Genomic DNA, 18,189 nt, shown 5'->3' with positions numbered 1-18,189 from the left:
ATAAATTAGCTTTGTTCAAAACTTAGCTTGATGTTCTTTGTGAGACACACTTCGAAGCCATTCTCATTTAGAAAGTAAAGAACATCACATATAGTACATACAGATAGCCTGTATCTTTATATTGACTCATCATAATCACACGAGCATTTATTAAGCTAATGAGAGACAGAGAATAAAGAATATGAAATCACAACACACATTTTTAAAAAGGATATTTTAATCTTTTACTTGGATCAAACGTAAAGCAAACATTTTCAGAAGTGATCAGCATTTGACAAAGAACATTGATGAATCTGAGGAAACGATTGATACTTTTTATCTCCACCGTCACATGTTTACCCAGATTGTCTCAATCCAATGACAAAGATGGTGTAGCAGAACTCTTGCCCTTCTCTGAAAACAGAGGCTATGCCTAAATAGACCATAAGACTATTAGACATAGGAGCAGAATTAGGCCACTGGGCCCATCAAGTCTGCTCTGCCATTCAATCATGGCTGATATTTTTCTCATCCCCATTCTCCTGCCTTCTCTCCATAACCCCTGATCCCCTTATTAATCAAGAAAGTATCTATCTCTGTCTTAAAAACACTCAGTGATTTGACCTCCGCAGCCTTCTGAGGCAAAGAGTTCCACAGATTCACCACCCTCTGGCTGAAGAAATTCCTGCTCATCTCTGTTGCAAGGGGTTCCAGAACTGGTGATATCTGTTCATGCAAGCTGAGGTGAGCTAATCTGCTGGAGACTGAATACCCTGAAGAAATTCAATTTCTAACCAGGGCTTGACGGCCTTCCAATTGGGGTCACTACATCAAATTTCTTAGCTTAAACCCATCTTTTTTTGGTGAAGCTATCTATTTCTGCTAACTGGGAAGAAAGCAAAAGAAGCGTAGTTTTAGAAGCGGTAAGGAGTACAGATGTGTCCATTTTTTAAAAAGTTCTTTGCCTTCCCTCAACTAAAGATTTCATGAGCAATTAAACATTAGAGTCTGTTTGTTGAAACGTTTGAATACAGTTCATCTAATCCTTGAAATAGTGATGGAGAATTGTTTTGTGACAATACCCGTTGACTGATAAAGCGGAATTCCAATCTATAGGCTGGAGAGCTTTTAAACCAAGTTGTGATTCCAACACAAATTGATCAACGTATAAAGGAAAAGGAGATGGGTCACACTATGGTTTGCAAATTCAGGTCCACTCAGCCACCAAAATGGAGGATAGCAAGCACACAGTCCACTATTTTCGATGAGGTAGATTTCTTTTATTAATTTGAGGCATGTGGGGGCCACTGGCTGGGCCAGCATTTATTGCCCTTGAACTGAGCAGCTTGCTCAGCCATTTCAGAGGGCAGTTAAGAGTCAACCACATTGCCGTGGGTCTGGAGTCACATGTAGGTCAGACCAGGTAAGGACGGCAGATTTCCTGCCCTAAAGGACGTTAGTGAACCAGATGTGTTTTTATGACAACCGTTTTATGGTCATCATTAGACTTTTAATTTCTGATTTCTTTTATTTTATTGAATTCAAATCTGCCCTGGTGGGATTTGAACCCTGGTACAGAGAGCATTAACCTGGGTCTCTGGATTACTAGTCCAGTGACAATACCACAACACAAGCGTTTCCCCAGGAACAAATGTTGGGAATGTTTAAAGGCCAGAGTAATTTATTGAAATTAGACCCTTGTGATTTATGTGGGACTCAGCATTTCAGTCGCAATGCGCTGATCCAGCACAATATAATTATGGCGCTAAGCAACAGGAAGGAAACCCCCCCTGGAACCCCCACCGCTGCTCATACTCACCTAAATATAGAACTAGGAGGAGCAAGTTCCTCTTGACCCACTTTAAAAATAAACCTAGTCCTTGTTTGCCCCTCACCTCCAACCAACCAAACGGTCCCACCAATGATTCCACAGCCCCACCATTGTGGGGGGGGGGGGGTGGCTGGCAATTCATTCCCAATGCCCCCCCCCCCCCCCCCCCACACACACAACATCTACTCCCACAGCCTACTATTTACTGCCACCCTGAGTTACTGATTCAATATCAGTCATTTTATATCACGGGCCAAGGTTAAAGCGATATTCCCTACTTGCCCAGCAAGGAGAACTCTCCTGAGCGTCTAAGCCATGAGCTGTGCCACCGTCGTGTGTGTACACCTCACTATTCGCAGAACTAACCGTGGTGGTAGTCAGGGTTTGGGTTCTTATTACGTCATCACAGAACCACCCCCCCCCTCCCCCACCCGTTGTTTGTCACATGTTAAAAACTAAATGGTCTCTATCAAGCCGAACACTTGGGTCATTTTCCATTTGAACACTGCGCATCACGGAATTGCAGCATGAGCTGCTAGATCCTATGTATAAACATTTCAAACATCATTTCATCGTATAAAAAATAAACGTTGCACTTCTCTGTCAGTTTCAAGGTATTCTTCAAGTTTTTCAACTGCACAGCTCACAGAAGGGTGGGAATTTCAAGAGAGCAATATTGCTGAGATTCAATTTAAAGATTAGAGAGGACTGGGGGACAGGATGAGGATGAGGCCTGATTGGGCATGTTGATAATGCGAGAAGCCTTCCCGTAAAACTGTTGTAGAGGTGAGGCAGACGGAGTGGGATTCACACACAGCTCCCCTCGATGGTGAGGCTGAAAAACAACGACAGACACAATTACATAGAATTTCCAGCACTGTAACAGTCCATACTGGTATTTATGCTCCGCACAAACCTATTCCACCCGACTTCATCTCATCAGCAGATTGTTTCCCTTCCTTCCTGCCTCTTGTACTTATCTAACTTCCATTTGAAAATAAGAACATAAGAAAATAACAATGAAATGAAAATCGCTTATTGTCACGAGTAGGCTTCAAATGAAGTTACTGTGAAAAGCCCCTAGTCGCCACATTCCGGCGCCTGTTCGGGGAGGCTGTTATGGGAATCAAACCGTGCTGCTGCTTGCCTTGGTCTGCTTTCAAAGCCAACGATTAGCCCTGTGAGCTAAACAGCCCCAAAGAGCAGGAGCAGAACATTTGGTCCTTCAAGCCTGCTCCACCATTCAATAGGATGACTCATCCGATTGTGGTCTCAATTCGCTTTCCTGCTGCGCCCTCCCCCCCCCCCCCCCACCCCCCCCCCCCCCCCCCCCAATAATCTTTTGTAGATCAGAAATCTGTCAAACCTGGCCTTGAATGTATCCAAAGCCCCAGCCCCCACTTCACTCTTGGGAAAAGAATTCCAAAGATTAACGACCCTCTGAGAGAAGGAATTCCTCCACATCTCCGTCTTAAATGGAAGACCCCTTTATTCTGAAACTGTGCCCCCTTGTTCCAGATTCCCCCATGGGGCAGAAACATAGAACATAGAATAATACAGCACAGAACAGGCCCTTCGGCCCACGATGTTGTGCCAAACTTTTGTCCTAGATTAAGAACAAATTAATCTACACCCCATCATTCTACCATAATCCATGTACCTATCCAATAGCCGCTTGAAGGTCCCTAATGTTTCCGACTCAACTACTTCCACAGGCAGTGCATTCCATGCCCCCACTACTCTCTGGGTAAAGAACCTACCTCTGACATCCCCCCTATATCTTCCACTATTCACCTTAAATTTATGTCCCCTTGTAATGGTTTCTTCCACCCGGGAAAAAAGTCTCTGACTGTCTACTCTACCTATTCCCCGGATCATCTTATAAACCTCTATCAAGTCGCCTCTCATCCTTCTGCGTTCTAATGAGAAAAGGCAGAGCACCTTCAACCTTTCCTCGAAAGACCTACTGTCCATTCCAGGCAACATCCTGGTAAATCTCCTTTGTACCTTTTCCAAAGCTTCCACATCCTTCCTAAAATGAGGCGACCAGAACTGCACACAGTACTCCAAATTTGGCCTTACCAAGGTTTTGTACAGCTGCATCATTACCTCATGGCTCTTAAATTCAATCCCTCTGCTAATGAACACTAGCACACCATAGGCCCTCTTCACAGCTCTATCCACTTGAGTGGCAATTTTCAAAGATCTATGAACATAGACCCCAAGATCTCTCTGTTCCTCCACATTGCCAAGAACCCTACCGTTAACCCTTATTCCACATTCATATTTGTCCTTCCAAAATGGACAATCTCACACTTTTTAGGGTTAAACTCCATCTGCCACTTCTCAGCCAAGCTCTGCATCCTAATGTATGTCTCTTTACATACGACAACAGCCCTCCTCACTATCCACAACTCCACCAATCTCCGTACCGTCTGCAAATTTACTGACCCACCCTTCAACTCCCTCATCTAAGTCATTAATGAAAATCACAAACAGCAGAGGACCCAGAACTGAACCCTGTGGTACGCCACTGGTAACTGGGCTCCAGGCTGAATATTTGCCATCCACCACCACTCTCTGACTTCTATCGGTTAGCCAGTTCGTTATCCAACTGGCCAAATTTCTCACTATCCCATGCCTCCTTACTTTCTGAATAAGCCTACCATGGGGAACCTTATCGAATGCCTTACTAAAATCCATGTACACTACATCCACTGCTTTACCTTCATCCACGTGCTTGATCACCTCCTCAAAGAATTCAATAAGAGTTGTGAGGCAAGACCTACCCCTCACAAATCCGTGCTGACTATCCCTAATCAAGCAGTGTATTTCCAGATGCTCAGAAATCCTATCCCTCAGTACCCTTTCCATTACTTTTCCTACCACCGAAGTAAGACTAACTGGCCTGTAATTCCCAGGGTTATCCCTATTCCCTTTTTTGAACAAGGGCACGACATTTGCCACTCTCCAATCCTCTGGTACCACCCCTGTTGACAGTGAGGACGAAAAGATCATTGCCAACGGCTCTGCAATTTCATCTCTTGCATCCCATACAATCCTTGAATATATCCTGTCAGGCCCGGGGGACTTCTCTATCCTCAAGTTTTTCAAAATGCCCAACATATCTTCCTTCCTAACAGTATCTCCTCGAGTTTACCAGTCTGTTTCACACTGTCCTCACCAACAATATGTCCCCTCTCATTCGTAAATACTGAAGAAAAGTACTCGTTCAAGACCTCTCCTATCTCTGCTGACTCAATACACAGTCTGCAGCTAGTGTCCTTGATCAGACCTACCCTCGCTCTTGTCATTTTCATATTTCTCACATATGTGTAAAAGGCCTTGGGGTTTTCCTTGATTCTACCCGCCAAAGATTTTTCATGCCCTCTCTTAGCTCTCCTAATCCCTTTCTTCAGTTCCCTCCTGGCTATCTTACATAGAACATAGAACAGTACAGCACAGAACAGGCCCTTCGGCCCTCGATGTTGCGCCGAGCAATGATCACCCTACTCAAACTCATGTATCCACCCTATACCCGTAACCCAACAACTCCCCCTTAACCTTACTTTTTAGGACACCACGGGCAATTTAGCATGGCCAATCCACCTAACCCGCACATCTTTGGACTGTGGGAGGAAATCGGAGCACCCGGAGGAAACCCACGCACACACGGGGAGGACGTGCAGACTCCGCACAGACAGTGACCCAGCCGGGAACCGAACCTGGGACCCTGGAGCTGTGAAGCATTTATGCTAACCACTATGCTACCGTGCTGCCCAAATGTATCCCTCAAGCGCCATGTATGAACCTTGTTTTATCAGTCTTACATAAGTATCCTTCTTCCTCTTAACAAGACATTCAACCTCTCTTGTCAACCATGTTCCCTCACTCGACCATCTCTTCCCTGCCTGACAGGGACATACATATCAAGGACACTTAGTATATGTTCCTTGAACAAGTTCCACATTTCAATTGTGTCCTTCCCTGACAGCCTATGTTCCCAACTTATGCACTTCAGTTCTTGTCTGACAGCATCGTATTTACCCTTCCCCCAATTGTAAACCTTGCCCTGTTGCATGCACCTATCCCTCTCCATTACTAAAGTGAAAGTCACAGAATTGTGGTCACTATCTCCAAAATGCTCCCCCACTAACAAATCTATCACTTGCCCTGGTTCATTACCAAGTACCAAATCCAATATGGCCTCTCCTCTGGTTGGACAATCTGCATACTGTGTTAGAAAAGCTTCCTGGACACACTGCACAAACACCACTCCATCCAAACTATTTGATCTAAAGAGTTTCCACTCAATATTTGGGATGTTGAAGTCACCCATGACTACTACTTCTGCACCTTTCCAAAATCTGTTTCCCAATCTATTCCTCCACATCTCTGCTGCTATTGGGGGGCCTATAAAAAACTCCCAACAAGGTGACTGCTCCTTTCCTATTTCTGACTTCAACCCATACTACCTCAGTAGGCAGATCCTCCTTGAACTGCCTTTCTGCAGCTGTTATACTATCTCTAATTAATAATGCAACCCCACCACCTCTTTTACCACCCTCCCTAATCTTATTGAAACATCTATAACCAGGAACCTCCAACAACCATTTCTACCCCTCTTCTATCCAAGTTTCCCTGATGGCCACCACATCGTAGTCCCACGTACCGATCCATGCCTTAAGTTCACCAACCTTATTCCTGATGCTTCTTGCGTTGAAGTATACACACTTCAACCCATCTCCGTGCCTGCAAGTACTTTGTCAGTGTTACCTTCCCCACTGCCTCACAGTGTTACCTTCCCCACCCCCTCTCAGAATCTAACCCTGTCAAACCCCATCAGAATTTTATAAGTTTCATTAAGGTTCACCCCCCACATCCCCAATCTTCTGAAGTCCAGAGGACAAACCCAACCTGCTCAACATTTTCTGATAAGATAACCCCACCTCATGCCAGTATTAGCCTGGTGACCCACCCTCTGAACTGCTTTCAAAACAAATATATCCCTCTTTAAATAGGGAGGGGGGGCAAAACCATACACAATACTCTAAGAATGGTCTCACCTACACCCTTCACAGTTGCGGCAAAACTTCTCTACTTTCATATTCCAGTCCTTTGGCAGTAAAGACCAACATTCAGTTTGCCTTCTGAATGACTCGCTGTACCTACATACTAACTTTCTGTGATTCCTGTACCAAGACACCCAGATCCCTCTGTACCACTGAATTCTGCAGTCTCTCTCCATTCAAATAATATTCTGTTTTTCTATTCTTCCCACAAAACTGGACAACTTCACGTTTTCCTCCCACATTATGGTCTATCTGCCAAATCTTTGCCCACTCACGTAACCTATATATACCTATAGAACATAGAACATACAGTGCAGAAGGAGGCTATTCAGCCCATCGAGTCTGCACCGACCCACTTAAGCCCTCGCTTCCACCCTATCCCCCAAACCCCAATAAACCCTCCTAACATTTTTTGGACACTAAGGACAATTTTTTGTAGCATAGCCAATCCACTTAACTCGCACATCTTTGGACTGCGGGAGGAAACCGGAGCACCCGGAGGAAACCCACACAGACACAGGGAGAACATGCAGACTCCGCACAGATAGTGACCCAGTAGGGAATCGAACCTGGGACTCTGGCGCTGTGAAGCCACACTGCTAACCACTATGCTACCGACATGCATTCCAATCTATTTTTGTATGCGCAGCAAATTTGACCACAATATCCACTCTCCCTTAATCATAGAGTAGAATACCTAAAGTGCAGAAAGAGGCCATTCAGCCTATCCAGTCCCATCACCCTGCCCCATCCCCGTAACCCCACCTAACCTTTGGACACTAAGGGGCAATTTAGCATGGCCAATTCACCTAACCTGCATATCTTTGGGCGTGGGAGGAAACTGGAGCACCTGCAGGAAACCCATGCAGACACGGGGAGAACGTACAAACCCACATTGACAGCCACCCAAGGTCAGAATTGAACTTGGGTCCCTGGAGCTGTGAGGCAGCAGTGCTAACCACTGTGCCAATGTGCTGACAAGTCATTAATATAGATTACATGTAGTTTTTACCCCAGTGCTGATCCCTGTAGCACCCCACTAATTATAATTTGCCAATCTAAAAATGACCCATCAGTTTCTGGTCAATAGTGATCCCTAGGATGTTGATTGTGGAGGATTCAGCGATGGTAATGCCATTGAATGTAAAGGCGTGATGATTAGATTCTCTTTTGCTGGAGATAGTCATTATCTGGCACTCGTGTGGCACAAATTTTACTTGCAACATGTCAGTCTGAGCCTGGATATTGTCTATGTCTTGCTGTATTTGGACATGGTCTTCTTCAGTATCTGAGGAGTCATGAATAGTCCTGAACTTTGTGCAATTATCAGCAAACATCCTTACTTCTGACCTTATGATGGAGAGAAGGTCATTGGTGAAGTAGTTGAAGATGATTGGGCCTAGGACACTACCCTGAAGAACACCTGCAGTGATGTCCTGGAACTGAGATGATTGACCTTCAGCAACCACAACCATCTTCCTTTGTGCTAGGTATGACTCCAATGAGAGGAGTTTCTCCCTGATTCCCATTGACTCCAGTTTTGCCGGGCTCCGAGATGCCAACTTGGTCAAATGCTGCCTTGATGTCAAGGGCAATCACTTTCACCTCGCAATACATTACATCTACTCATTGCCCTTTATCCACCCTGCTTGTAACATCCTCAAAGAACACTAATCAATGTCAAACACAATTTCTCTTTCATAAAATCATGTTGACACTACCTGATTACATTCCAATTTTCTAAATGTCACTGTTTCCTGTTAGTTAGCCAATCCCCTATCCATGATAGTATATTACCCCCAACACCATATATTCTTGCCCCGCAATAACCTTTTATGTGGCACTTTATTGAATGCCTTGTAGAAATCCAAATTTTATTTTATTCACTCATGGGGTGTGGTATTGATGGCAAGTCCAGCATTTATTGTCCATCCCTAATTGCCCTTGAAAAGGTGCTGGTGACCTGACTTGTTAATCCGCTGCAGTCCATGTGGTTTAGGTACACCCACTGTGCTGTCCGGGAGGGAGTACCATACTTTTGACCCAACGACAATGAACGAATGGCGATATATTTCCAAGTCAGGATGGCATGTGGCTTCGAGGGAAACCTCCAGATGGTGGTGTTCCCATTCATCTCCTGTCTTTGTCCTTCTAGATGGTAGTGACGTGGGTTTGGAAGGTCTAAAGAGCCTTGGTGAGTTACTGCAGCAGTGCACCTTGCACGTGGTTCACACTGCTGCTACAGTGTGTAAGTGATAGAGGGCGGGATTCTCCCCTACCCGGTGGGGCGGGGGGTCCCAGCAGGATGGAGTGGCGTGAACCACTCCGGCGTCGGGCCGCCCCATAGGTGTGGACGTCTCCGCACCTTTAGGGGCCAAGCCCTAACCTTGAGGGGCTAGGCCCGGAGCCCGCCCGCCCGCGCCACCTGGTCCCGCCGATAAGGTAGGTGGTTTGATTCACGCCGACGGGACCGGCAGACTTTGGCCCATTGTGGGCTGGAGAATCGCCGGGGGTCGGGGGGGGGGGGGGGGGGGGGGGGGGGGGGGCGACAGGCGCGGCGCGATTCCCGCCCCCTCCGAATCTCAGGTGCCAGAGACTTCGGGAGACGGCGGAGATTGACGCCGGCCCCCGACGATTCTCCGACCTGGCGGGGGGGTCGGAGAATCCCGCCCAGAATGAGTGAAAGTTTAATGGGTGGGGTGCCAATCAAGTGGACTGCTTTGTCTCAATTGCTGTCGAGCCTCATGAGTGTTGTAGCCTCAGGATTCTGACCTGCTCTTGTAGCTGCAGTATTTCTAAGGCTTATCCAGTTCAGTTCCTGGTCAATAATGATCTCCAGGATGTTGATTGTGGAGGATTCAGCAATGGTAATGCCATTGAATGTCAAGGAGTGATGGTTAGATTCTCTTTTGCTGGAGATAGTTATTGCCTGGCACTTGTGTGGCACTAATTTTACTTGCCACATGTCAGACTGAGCCTAGATATTGACCATGTCTTACTGCTTCAGTATCTGAGGAGTCGTGAATGGTGCTTAAATTTGCGCCTTATCAGCGAACATCCTTACTTCTGACCTTGTGGTGGAGACAAGGTCATTGGTGAAGTAGTTGAAGATGAATGGACCTAGGACACTATTCTGCGGAACTCCTGCAGTGATGTCCTGGAGCTGAGATGATTAGGACCTGCAGCAACCACAACCTTTGTGATAGGCATGACTCCAATGAGCGGAGAGTTTCTCCCTGATTGCCATTGACTCCAGTTTAGCGAGGGCCCCTTGATACCATACTTGGTCAAAGGCTGCCTTGATGTCAAGGGCAGTCACTTTCACCTCACAATACATTACATCGACTAGTTGCCCTTTATCCACCCTGCTTGTAACATCCTCCAAGAACACTAATCAACTTGTCAAACACAATTTATCTTTCAGAAAACCATGTTGACACTGCCTGGTTGTATTCTGACTTTCTAAATGTCCTCTACTGCGCTTTAATAATGGATTGTAGCCTTTTCCCAATGGTAGGTGTTAGGTGAACTGGCCTATATGTTCCTGCTTTCATTATCCTTATTTTCTTCAATATCAACACTATTAACCTCAACCACACTCCGTGATAATAACTTCCACATTCCCACAACACTTTGGGTAAATACATTTGTACTTAATTCCTTATTGGATTAATCAGCGACTATATTATATTCATGTCCCATTGTTTTAGACCCCCTGTAAGTCAAAACATCTTCTCTATGTCTACCACATCAAATCCTTTCAGAATTTTAAAGATTTCCATCAAGTTCACCCTGAGCCCTCTCTTGTCTAAAGAACACCAGACTGTTTAACCTCTGGTGGTAATTTTTGCTTCACATTTTTAATGTCATCCTTGCTGGCATTTTCTTTTTATTTAATAAATTTAGAGTGCCCAATTGATTTTTTCCAATAAGGGTCAATTTAGCGCGGCCAATCCACCTACCTTGCACATCTTTTGGGTTATGTGGGCAAAACCCACACAAACACGGGGAGAATGTGCAAACTCCACACGTACAGTGACCCAGAGCCGGGATCGAACCTGGGACCTCAGCGCCATGAGGCACCTGGGACTCATTGAGCAACAGTTACATAAATACTGTGGCTACAAGGGAAGGCCAGTGGCTGGGAATTCTCAGTGAGTAACTCACCGTCTGACTCCCCAAAGTCTTTCACAAGGCAAAAGTCAGGCATGTGCTGGAATTCTCCCCATGTGTCTTATTGTGTGTGGTTCCAATAACACCCAAAAAGTTCAAATCCATCCGGGATAAAATGGCCCCTTTGATTGGCACCTCATTCACCACTTTAAACACTCACTCCTTCCACCACCGACGCCCAGTGGCAGCAGTGTGTACCATATAACTAGATGTACGGCAGCAATTCATCAAGATCCTGAAACAGCACTATCAAACCCATGAACAGCCGAAACATGGAAATAATACCACATTCACTGTCCCCTCTAAGTCAAACTCCCCCGACTTAGAAACATATAATCGCTGTTCCTTCACTGTCGCTGGGTCAAAATCCTGGAACTCTCTCCCTAACAGCACTGTGGGTGTACATACACCACATGGACTGCAGAGGTTCAAGAAGGCAGCTCAGCACCACCTCCTCAAGGGCAATTAGGGAAGGGCATTAATTGCTGGCCTAGCCAGCGGGAACCACATCCTGTGAATTAATTAATGTGTTTTGAGACATGCTGAGGTCATATGAAAGATGAGACAGAAATGCGAGTTCTTTATCTTTCAAATAATAGAGGATTCCTGTTAATTGAATAAGGTGTTTTGCACAACAGGATATTTTCTTGCTTTTAAAATCCCCAAGCTAATATATTCACATGAGATATTACAATGACACTCCCTGAACATTGTCCAGTAGATGTTAAAAAGGAAAATATCACCTTCCAGTGTGATAAACTAAATATCACCAATTGGGATAACCAGAACACAGGAACATCGGAATTAAGAGCAGAAGTAGGTAATTCAGCACTTCGAGCCTGCTTTACCATTCATTCAGATCATGGCTGATCTCTTCCTGGTCTCAAATCCAACTATCTGCCTGTTCCCCATATGCCTTTAACCCATTTTCTAATTCACAAATGTATGTATCTCCCTCTTGAAACCAATTAATAATTTAGACTCCACTGTACTATGGGGCAGCGAGTTCACAAATTCATCATTCTCTGTGAGGAGTAGTTTCGCCTCATCTCAGTTCTAAATCTACCGCCTCTCAACCTATATCTATATCACATCACCAGGGTCCCGGGTTTGATTCTGGCCTTGGGTGACTGTGTGGAGTTTGTACGTCCTCCCTGTGTCTGCGTGGGTTTCCACTGGCTGCTCCCCCCACGGTCCAAAGATGTGCAGGTTAGGTGGAATGGTCATGATCAATGTGCCTGGTCACGGGGATATGTTGGGGAGTTGGGCCTAGGTAGAGTGCTCTTTCTGAGGGTCATACATAGAAAATAGGAGCAGGAAGAGGCCATTCACCCTTTGAACCTGCTCCGCTATGGATTATGATCATGGCTAATCATCAATTTCAACGCTCTGATCCCACCTTCCCCCCATATCCCTTGATCCCTTGGCCTCAATTAATTCCTGTAATTCCAAAGATTCAGCACTCTCCAGGTGAGAAATTTCTCCTCACCTCAGTCCAAAAAGGTTGATCCTTATCCTCAAACATTGAACCCTAGTTATCAGTGGCACGGTAGCACAGTGGTTAGCACCATTGCTTCACAACGTCAGGGTCTCAGGTTTGATTACCACTTGGGTCATTGTCTGTGCAGAGTCTGCATGTTCTCCATGTGTCTGCGTGGGTTTCCTCCGGGTGCTCGGGTTTCCTTCAAAAAAAGTCCCGAAAGACGTGCTGTTGGAGGAATTGAATATTCTGAATTCTCCCTCTGTGTACCCGAACAGGCCCCTGAGTGTGGCGGCTGGGGTCTTTTCACAGTAACTTCATTGCAGTGTTAATGTAAGCCTACTTGTGACACTAATAATGATTATTATTATTAGTTCTGGACTCCCCACCATTGGGAACATTCTTTCTGAATCTACTCTTTCTAATCCTGTTAAAATTTAAAAAGTTTCTATGGGATCCCCTCACTCTTCTAAACTCCAATGAATATAATCCTCGATTTAGTCTCTCCTCATATGACACTGCAGACTTGATGGGCTGAATGGCCTCCTTCTGCACATAGGGATTCTATGGATCTACTCTCTAAAACTGATGTGCAATTGTGAGGCTAAGAGGCTCAAGCTGACTCTGTGGCTCACTCACAAATCAGGGCCAAACATCCCTGGCACATTTAACGCCTAATTCTTGCTGGGCTGCTTCCAAGATGGTGGTGCATGAAAAAGAGCAAAAGGGAACTGCTGTGACCAAAGTGCCCTATTTGTTTATCATGATCTCCAACAAAAACAAAAAACATAAACAAACATATAAAGTTTGCAAAGACTATAGGAAAGGCTATAACTTGCTTTGTAACTGTAGTTCACAATTTGCAAAGCCCTTTACGTTCACAGGATTGACTCGTTGCTATTTTTGTACCTTCACCCTCTGCAAATATTTCTATTTATTGACAACTCAAGAATACAAAAGCATCAGTAACATGCCAAAAGCAACCATGAAAATCACTAATATGCTCAAAGCATTTGCAAGGCACCATAAAAAAAGCCCCACCAGCTCTCCCCAGCCCAACGGTAGCCCCACATTGGCAGAAAGGCACCAAATGAGCAGACCACTGTAAAAACTCTACCTGCAAATACTCGCATTCTAAGCATTGTCTGGCATCTTTGAATTTGTCTATATATATATGTTTCTGGAACAAACCTCTTCATTCACCTGAGGAAGGAGCAGTGCTCCGAAAGCTAGTGTTTGAAACAAACATGTTGACTTTAACCTGGTGTTGGATGACGTCTTACTGGAAAAGGACACATGGGTGCAGGGCACAGTGTAAGAGAGAGAGAGAGAGAGAGAGAGAGAAAACACGCCCGCCCCCTCACAAAAGGGGGATTTACCCTTGGAGAACAGTGTGAAGTGTTAATGTCTTGTCAATTACATTGCTACGGTTTGTTAATGTCAGTTACATCGTTACGGTGAAGAGAAACAGGTGATGATTTAATTGGCACTCTTTAATTGACTTTGAGCACATATATATCGGGGATATTTCGGCTACTGTGTGCGGGGCAGGGGCACATCATTGACCTCAGAATATTTTGGTTTAGTTAATTAGGCTTTCTTTGTTGTTTTGTTTTAGTTGCAGTTGCCCCAGCAGGGGCAGTCATCCTGTCATTTCTGTTGAATTTATTGATTAGTGGTTTTATTAACAGAGTATAAATAGGGGATACTTGGGACACTCGATTGAATGAGAGGAGAGCTGTGAGACTGAACAAGTCAATAAACTCTCTTGATAAAGAAAAGCAGAGGGCAACACTGTGGCGCAGTGGTAGCACTGCAGTCTCACGTCGCCGAGGTCCCAGGTTTGGTCCTGGCTCTGGGTCACTGTCCATGTGGAGTTTGCACGTTCTCCCTGTGTTTGCGTGGGTTTCACCCACAACCCAAAGATGTGCAGGGTAGGTGGATTGAACACACTAAATTGCCCCTTAATTGGAAAAAATGAATTGAGTGCTCTAAATTTATTTTTAAAAATAAAGAAAAGCTGTGTGTCACGGTTTTGGCTCCACCAATTGGCTTCCATTCTATTAACATGAAGTAGCGGCAGAAGGTGCAGGCTGATTGACAGTCTAGATGGGCTGCAACATCCTTGGTCGCAGCCATCTGTATACCAACAGAATAAATTGCTAATTACACCATTTCCTCGTGCATCTTCTCCTCCTAATCATACTTCACTTGATAGAAAAAGAAAATACAGTGTTCAAGGAAGACTGAGGAAAACAACAAATGCAGAGGAAAATCGTGAACAACAGGGCCAAAGTAATGCAATCTTAGTATCGCACATTATCAAAGTGCAAATAGGGCAATGATTTCAGCAAATGGATTGAAGCATCATGGATTGTGAATTTCTGGAATTTGACGGCCAATTTCATAGAATCTGGGCAGAATTCTCCGACCCCCCCCCCGTCCCCCGCCGGGTCGGAGAATCGGCGCGACGCAGCGTGAATCGCACCACGCTGCCCCGACGCTGCAACGTAATTCTCTATAGTGCGGAGAATCGGCGCCATTGGCGCTGGCGTGATCGGTGCCAGTCGGTGTAGCGCCGACTCTCCGGCCTGGACCAGCACAGGCCTGCGCACTGATTCTCCGCTCGTTTGGGCCGGGCGGCCGTCATCAAATAGCCGAGACCCACCGGCGCCGTTTTAACATCCTCTGAGCCGGCAGGACCTCGCCGTTGAAGGGTCTGGGGGCGGCCTGTGTGTGTGGTGGGGGGGGGGGGGGGTCCGACCCCGGGGGGGGCCTCCATAGTGGCCTGGCCCACGGTCAGGGCCCACCAATCGGCGGGCCAGCCTCTCTGCGCCCCCCCCCCCCCACCCGGCCACCTTTCCTCCGCACCGGCTCATGTGGCCCTGCGCCATTTGGCGTCAAGGCCGGTGGGGGGGAAAAAGGCCAGTGCGCATGTGCTAGTTGGCGCTGGCCCAACTGTGCATGCGCAGACCCCATGGCACCGGGTTCACGCCGGGATTGGCAGCTGGAGCGTTTTTACTCCAGTGCCGGCACGTAACTGTCGATGGGAGAATCCCGCTCATTGAATCTCTGCAATGCAGAAGGAGCACCATACCTAGGTCCACGCCCCGATCCTATCTCCGTAATCCCACCTAAACGCCACCTAACCTTTTGGAAACTAAGGGGCAATTTAGCATGGCCAATCCACCTAACCTGTGCATCTTTGGACTGTGGGAGGAAACTGGGGCACCCGGAGGAAACACACACAGAAACGGGATAAAGTGCAAACTCCACAAAGGTAGTCATCCGAGGCCAGAATTGAACCAGGGTCCCTGATGCTATGAGGCAGCAGTGCTAACCATTGTGCCACCCCCTTTGCCGTTCCATTACTTGCTTTGTTCAGCAGCATCTCTCACTCAGCCTCCCTGTTATTTTAAAGACATTTCTAGGTTTGTGCATTAATTGTCCATTAAGAATCTGAGTACCCAATCAACTTACTGGTCCAGGAAGGGAACAATTTGAACTGTAGACTCTCGTTCATGCACATCACAAATCCTTCCTAAAGATTTCTTTTAAATTACTTTTTTGTTACTTTTCCCCTCTGTCTCTTTTTTTCCTATCTCTTACTCCGGCTCCTTCCTCTCTCTTTATTTTTCTTTCTTATTTGTCTCGAATTCACTTTCATTTTCCATTTTCCCATTTCTCTCTCAATCCCTTATCCTCATTGATTAAAAGGGGGTCATGTGATGTGAACACGGGAGCGGCTGTGTTTTTGCGTGTTGTGTTTACTATATCCCTGGATGATCCTGATTGGAGTTTTGCGATGAGGAGCCGAGTTAAGTTGTAGAAAATCGTTTGACCGTGGCGTTCGGAGTTGACTGGGCCCAGCTCCCAGTGGCATTGTTGATGATGAGCAAGCCTGTGCCTTGGTCAAGCTGTGTGCATGGGAATGATGGCCGCTATTCAGAATGGTGTTCTGGATGAGGATCCCGGCACTGTGGTGACAGATTTTGGAGCCCACTTTGAGGAACTGTGTGCTATCCTTGGGAGAATGGTGGAGGCTCAAAAAGGAATCCTTGTATTCAATAGAGCACTTTCCCTGTAAGGGTCCACCTTCGATTCGTTGAGATGCTGCTGCATGTTGTCTATTCTGGCTGGTTCAGGAGGTCAGAGCCATGCAAGGTGTGTCCCTGGCAAGAAGTGGGAGGCCAGTTCCCAATTGAGTTTAGTAATCTTGACCTGGAGGCTAGCCATATCAGATTTGATGGGGGACACTATATCCTGTCTTTGAGGCCTGGGGTTGGTCGGACCCCCTGGCCACTTGCCTGATATTGTCCTATCCTCGATACTCATCGAGAGGTGTTGGAAGTAGCTGTGCGAGACCCGTCATCCCACCGGCAGGGCCCTAGGCAGTGGATCACTTAGGCGTCGGGGCGGTGGCATGGGGAAAGTGGAGGTGCTTCATTCGTTAGAATCCTCGAGAGATCCTGAGGACTGTTCACTGATGCTGTCTTGGCTTTTGCCTTTCAGCAACATAGATGGTGTTATTATTCTGCAATTCTTCAATACTCCTGGATGTTACTCACTTGTGATTACGTTGTCGATTATTTATTGTTGGCTTTTCTCCTAGTGTGAGAGATGATGTAAGCACAAGTATTGTCTGTTATCCCGTTCTAGCAAGTCGATGTGATCTGTGCACAGTTTTGCTCTTTTCTTTTATTATGTATTATAATCCTTACGGTTATGGGAAGGGAATGTATTGTGGACACCCTTTATCTCGTTGATAATGAAAATGAGTGGAGCCAAGGTGGGTGATGGGTGGTTGGTTGGTATAGAGTTGCGTGATGGATTAATTAAGTCCTCATTGAGATTGATGATAGCTCTCCAGTTAGAAAGAACCGTATCAGATTTTTAATTTGCATTTGAGTTTAAGAATCTGTGCCAGTCTCCTCTGATGGCCTGGGCAGGTTATGTATCTTGGCGAGGACTGTTTTTTTTTCTGACTTTTCCTTGAGGTTGGAGTTTGGAGTGTTTTTTTGGGGGGAGTCTTTTTTCTTTAGAACTATTAGAATAAGAGGGATTGAGTGGCAGTGTACACGGAGGTGGGTTTGGTTAATCCTTCACTGATTTGCTGGAGAGGCTATTTGCCACGGCTCGGCATTTTTGAAGCCCAGCCCCTTGTGGGGGTAGGTTTGATGGGAGAGCTAGACGCCTTCCTCCAAGTGGTCTTATCTGGTGGTTTCCTGAGTGTTTTCCTCGTTGTGGTTAGGTTTTCCATATGGAGACAGTGTTTGTGACTCTGTTGAGGCAGCACTGTTGATTCCCTTAATATCCTTCCTGTGATGGCGTACAGGGCGGGACGGTCGCTAATATTCCTATATCAGGTCACGCCTTCTTCCCTTAGGGGTTTTTTTCCTCTTCTCTTCACCTTGATGAGCAGGCTACTGTTATATATTCTTGTCCAGTGGTCTATGGGAGGTTCCCCTTATTATACCAGGAGGAGGGATTTAGCCCCTCCTCCCAGTGCACCCAATTGTTGGGGGTCTTCATAGATCATAGAATTTAAAATGCAGACGGAGGCCATTCATCCCATCGAGTCTGTCTGGCCCTTGGAAAGAGCACCCTACCTAAGCCCATACCTTATCCCATAACCCAGTATCCCCACCTAATAT

The 18,189-nt window shown here is 46.0% G+C and overlaps 1 protein-coding gene across 4 annotated transcripts in view; it reads right to left on the bottom strand.

Moving 5' to 3' along the window:
* Positions 1-1,971: 1,971 nt before the first annotated feature.
* The window catches only part of LOC119973257 (protein diaphanous homolog 1-like), a 238,955-nt gene continuing 222,737 nt past the window's right edge, over positions 1,972-18,189 (bottom strand). For 3 of the 4 annotated variants that reach the window (XM_038810989.1, XM_038810990.1, XM_038810986.1), the window contains one exon: positions 2,564-2,645. Coding sequence is in view for 1 of the 4 variants with exons in the window: in XM_038810988.1 (XP_038666916.1) it covers positions 2,502-2,645 (144 nt within the window). In the remaining 3 variants the exon portion in view is untranslated. Of the gene's footprint in view, positions 2,646-18,189 lie in introns of all 4 variants that reach the window. The other variant, XM_038810988.1, reaches the window with a different exon arrangement.

Source organism: Scyliorhinus canicula, chromosome 11 (genome assembly GCF_902713615.1).
Source record: "Scyliorhinus canicula chromosome 11, sScyCan1.1, whole genome shotgun sequence".
Lineage (NCBI taxonomy): Eukaryota > Metazoa > Chordata > Chondrichthyes > Carcharhiniformes > Scyliorhinidae > Scyliorhinus > Scyliorhinus canicula.
Note: the sequence above shows the minus strand (reverse complement) of the source record. Positions and strands in the feature narration are given on the sequence as shown.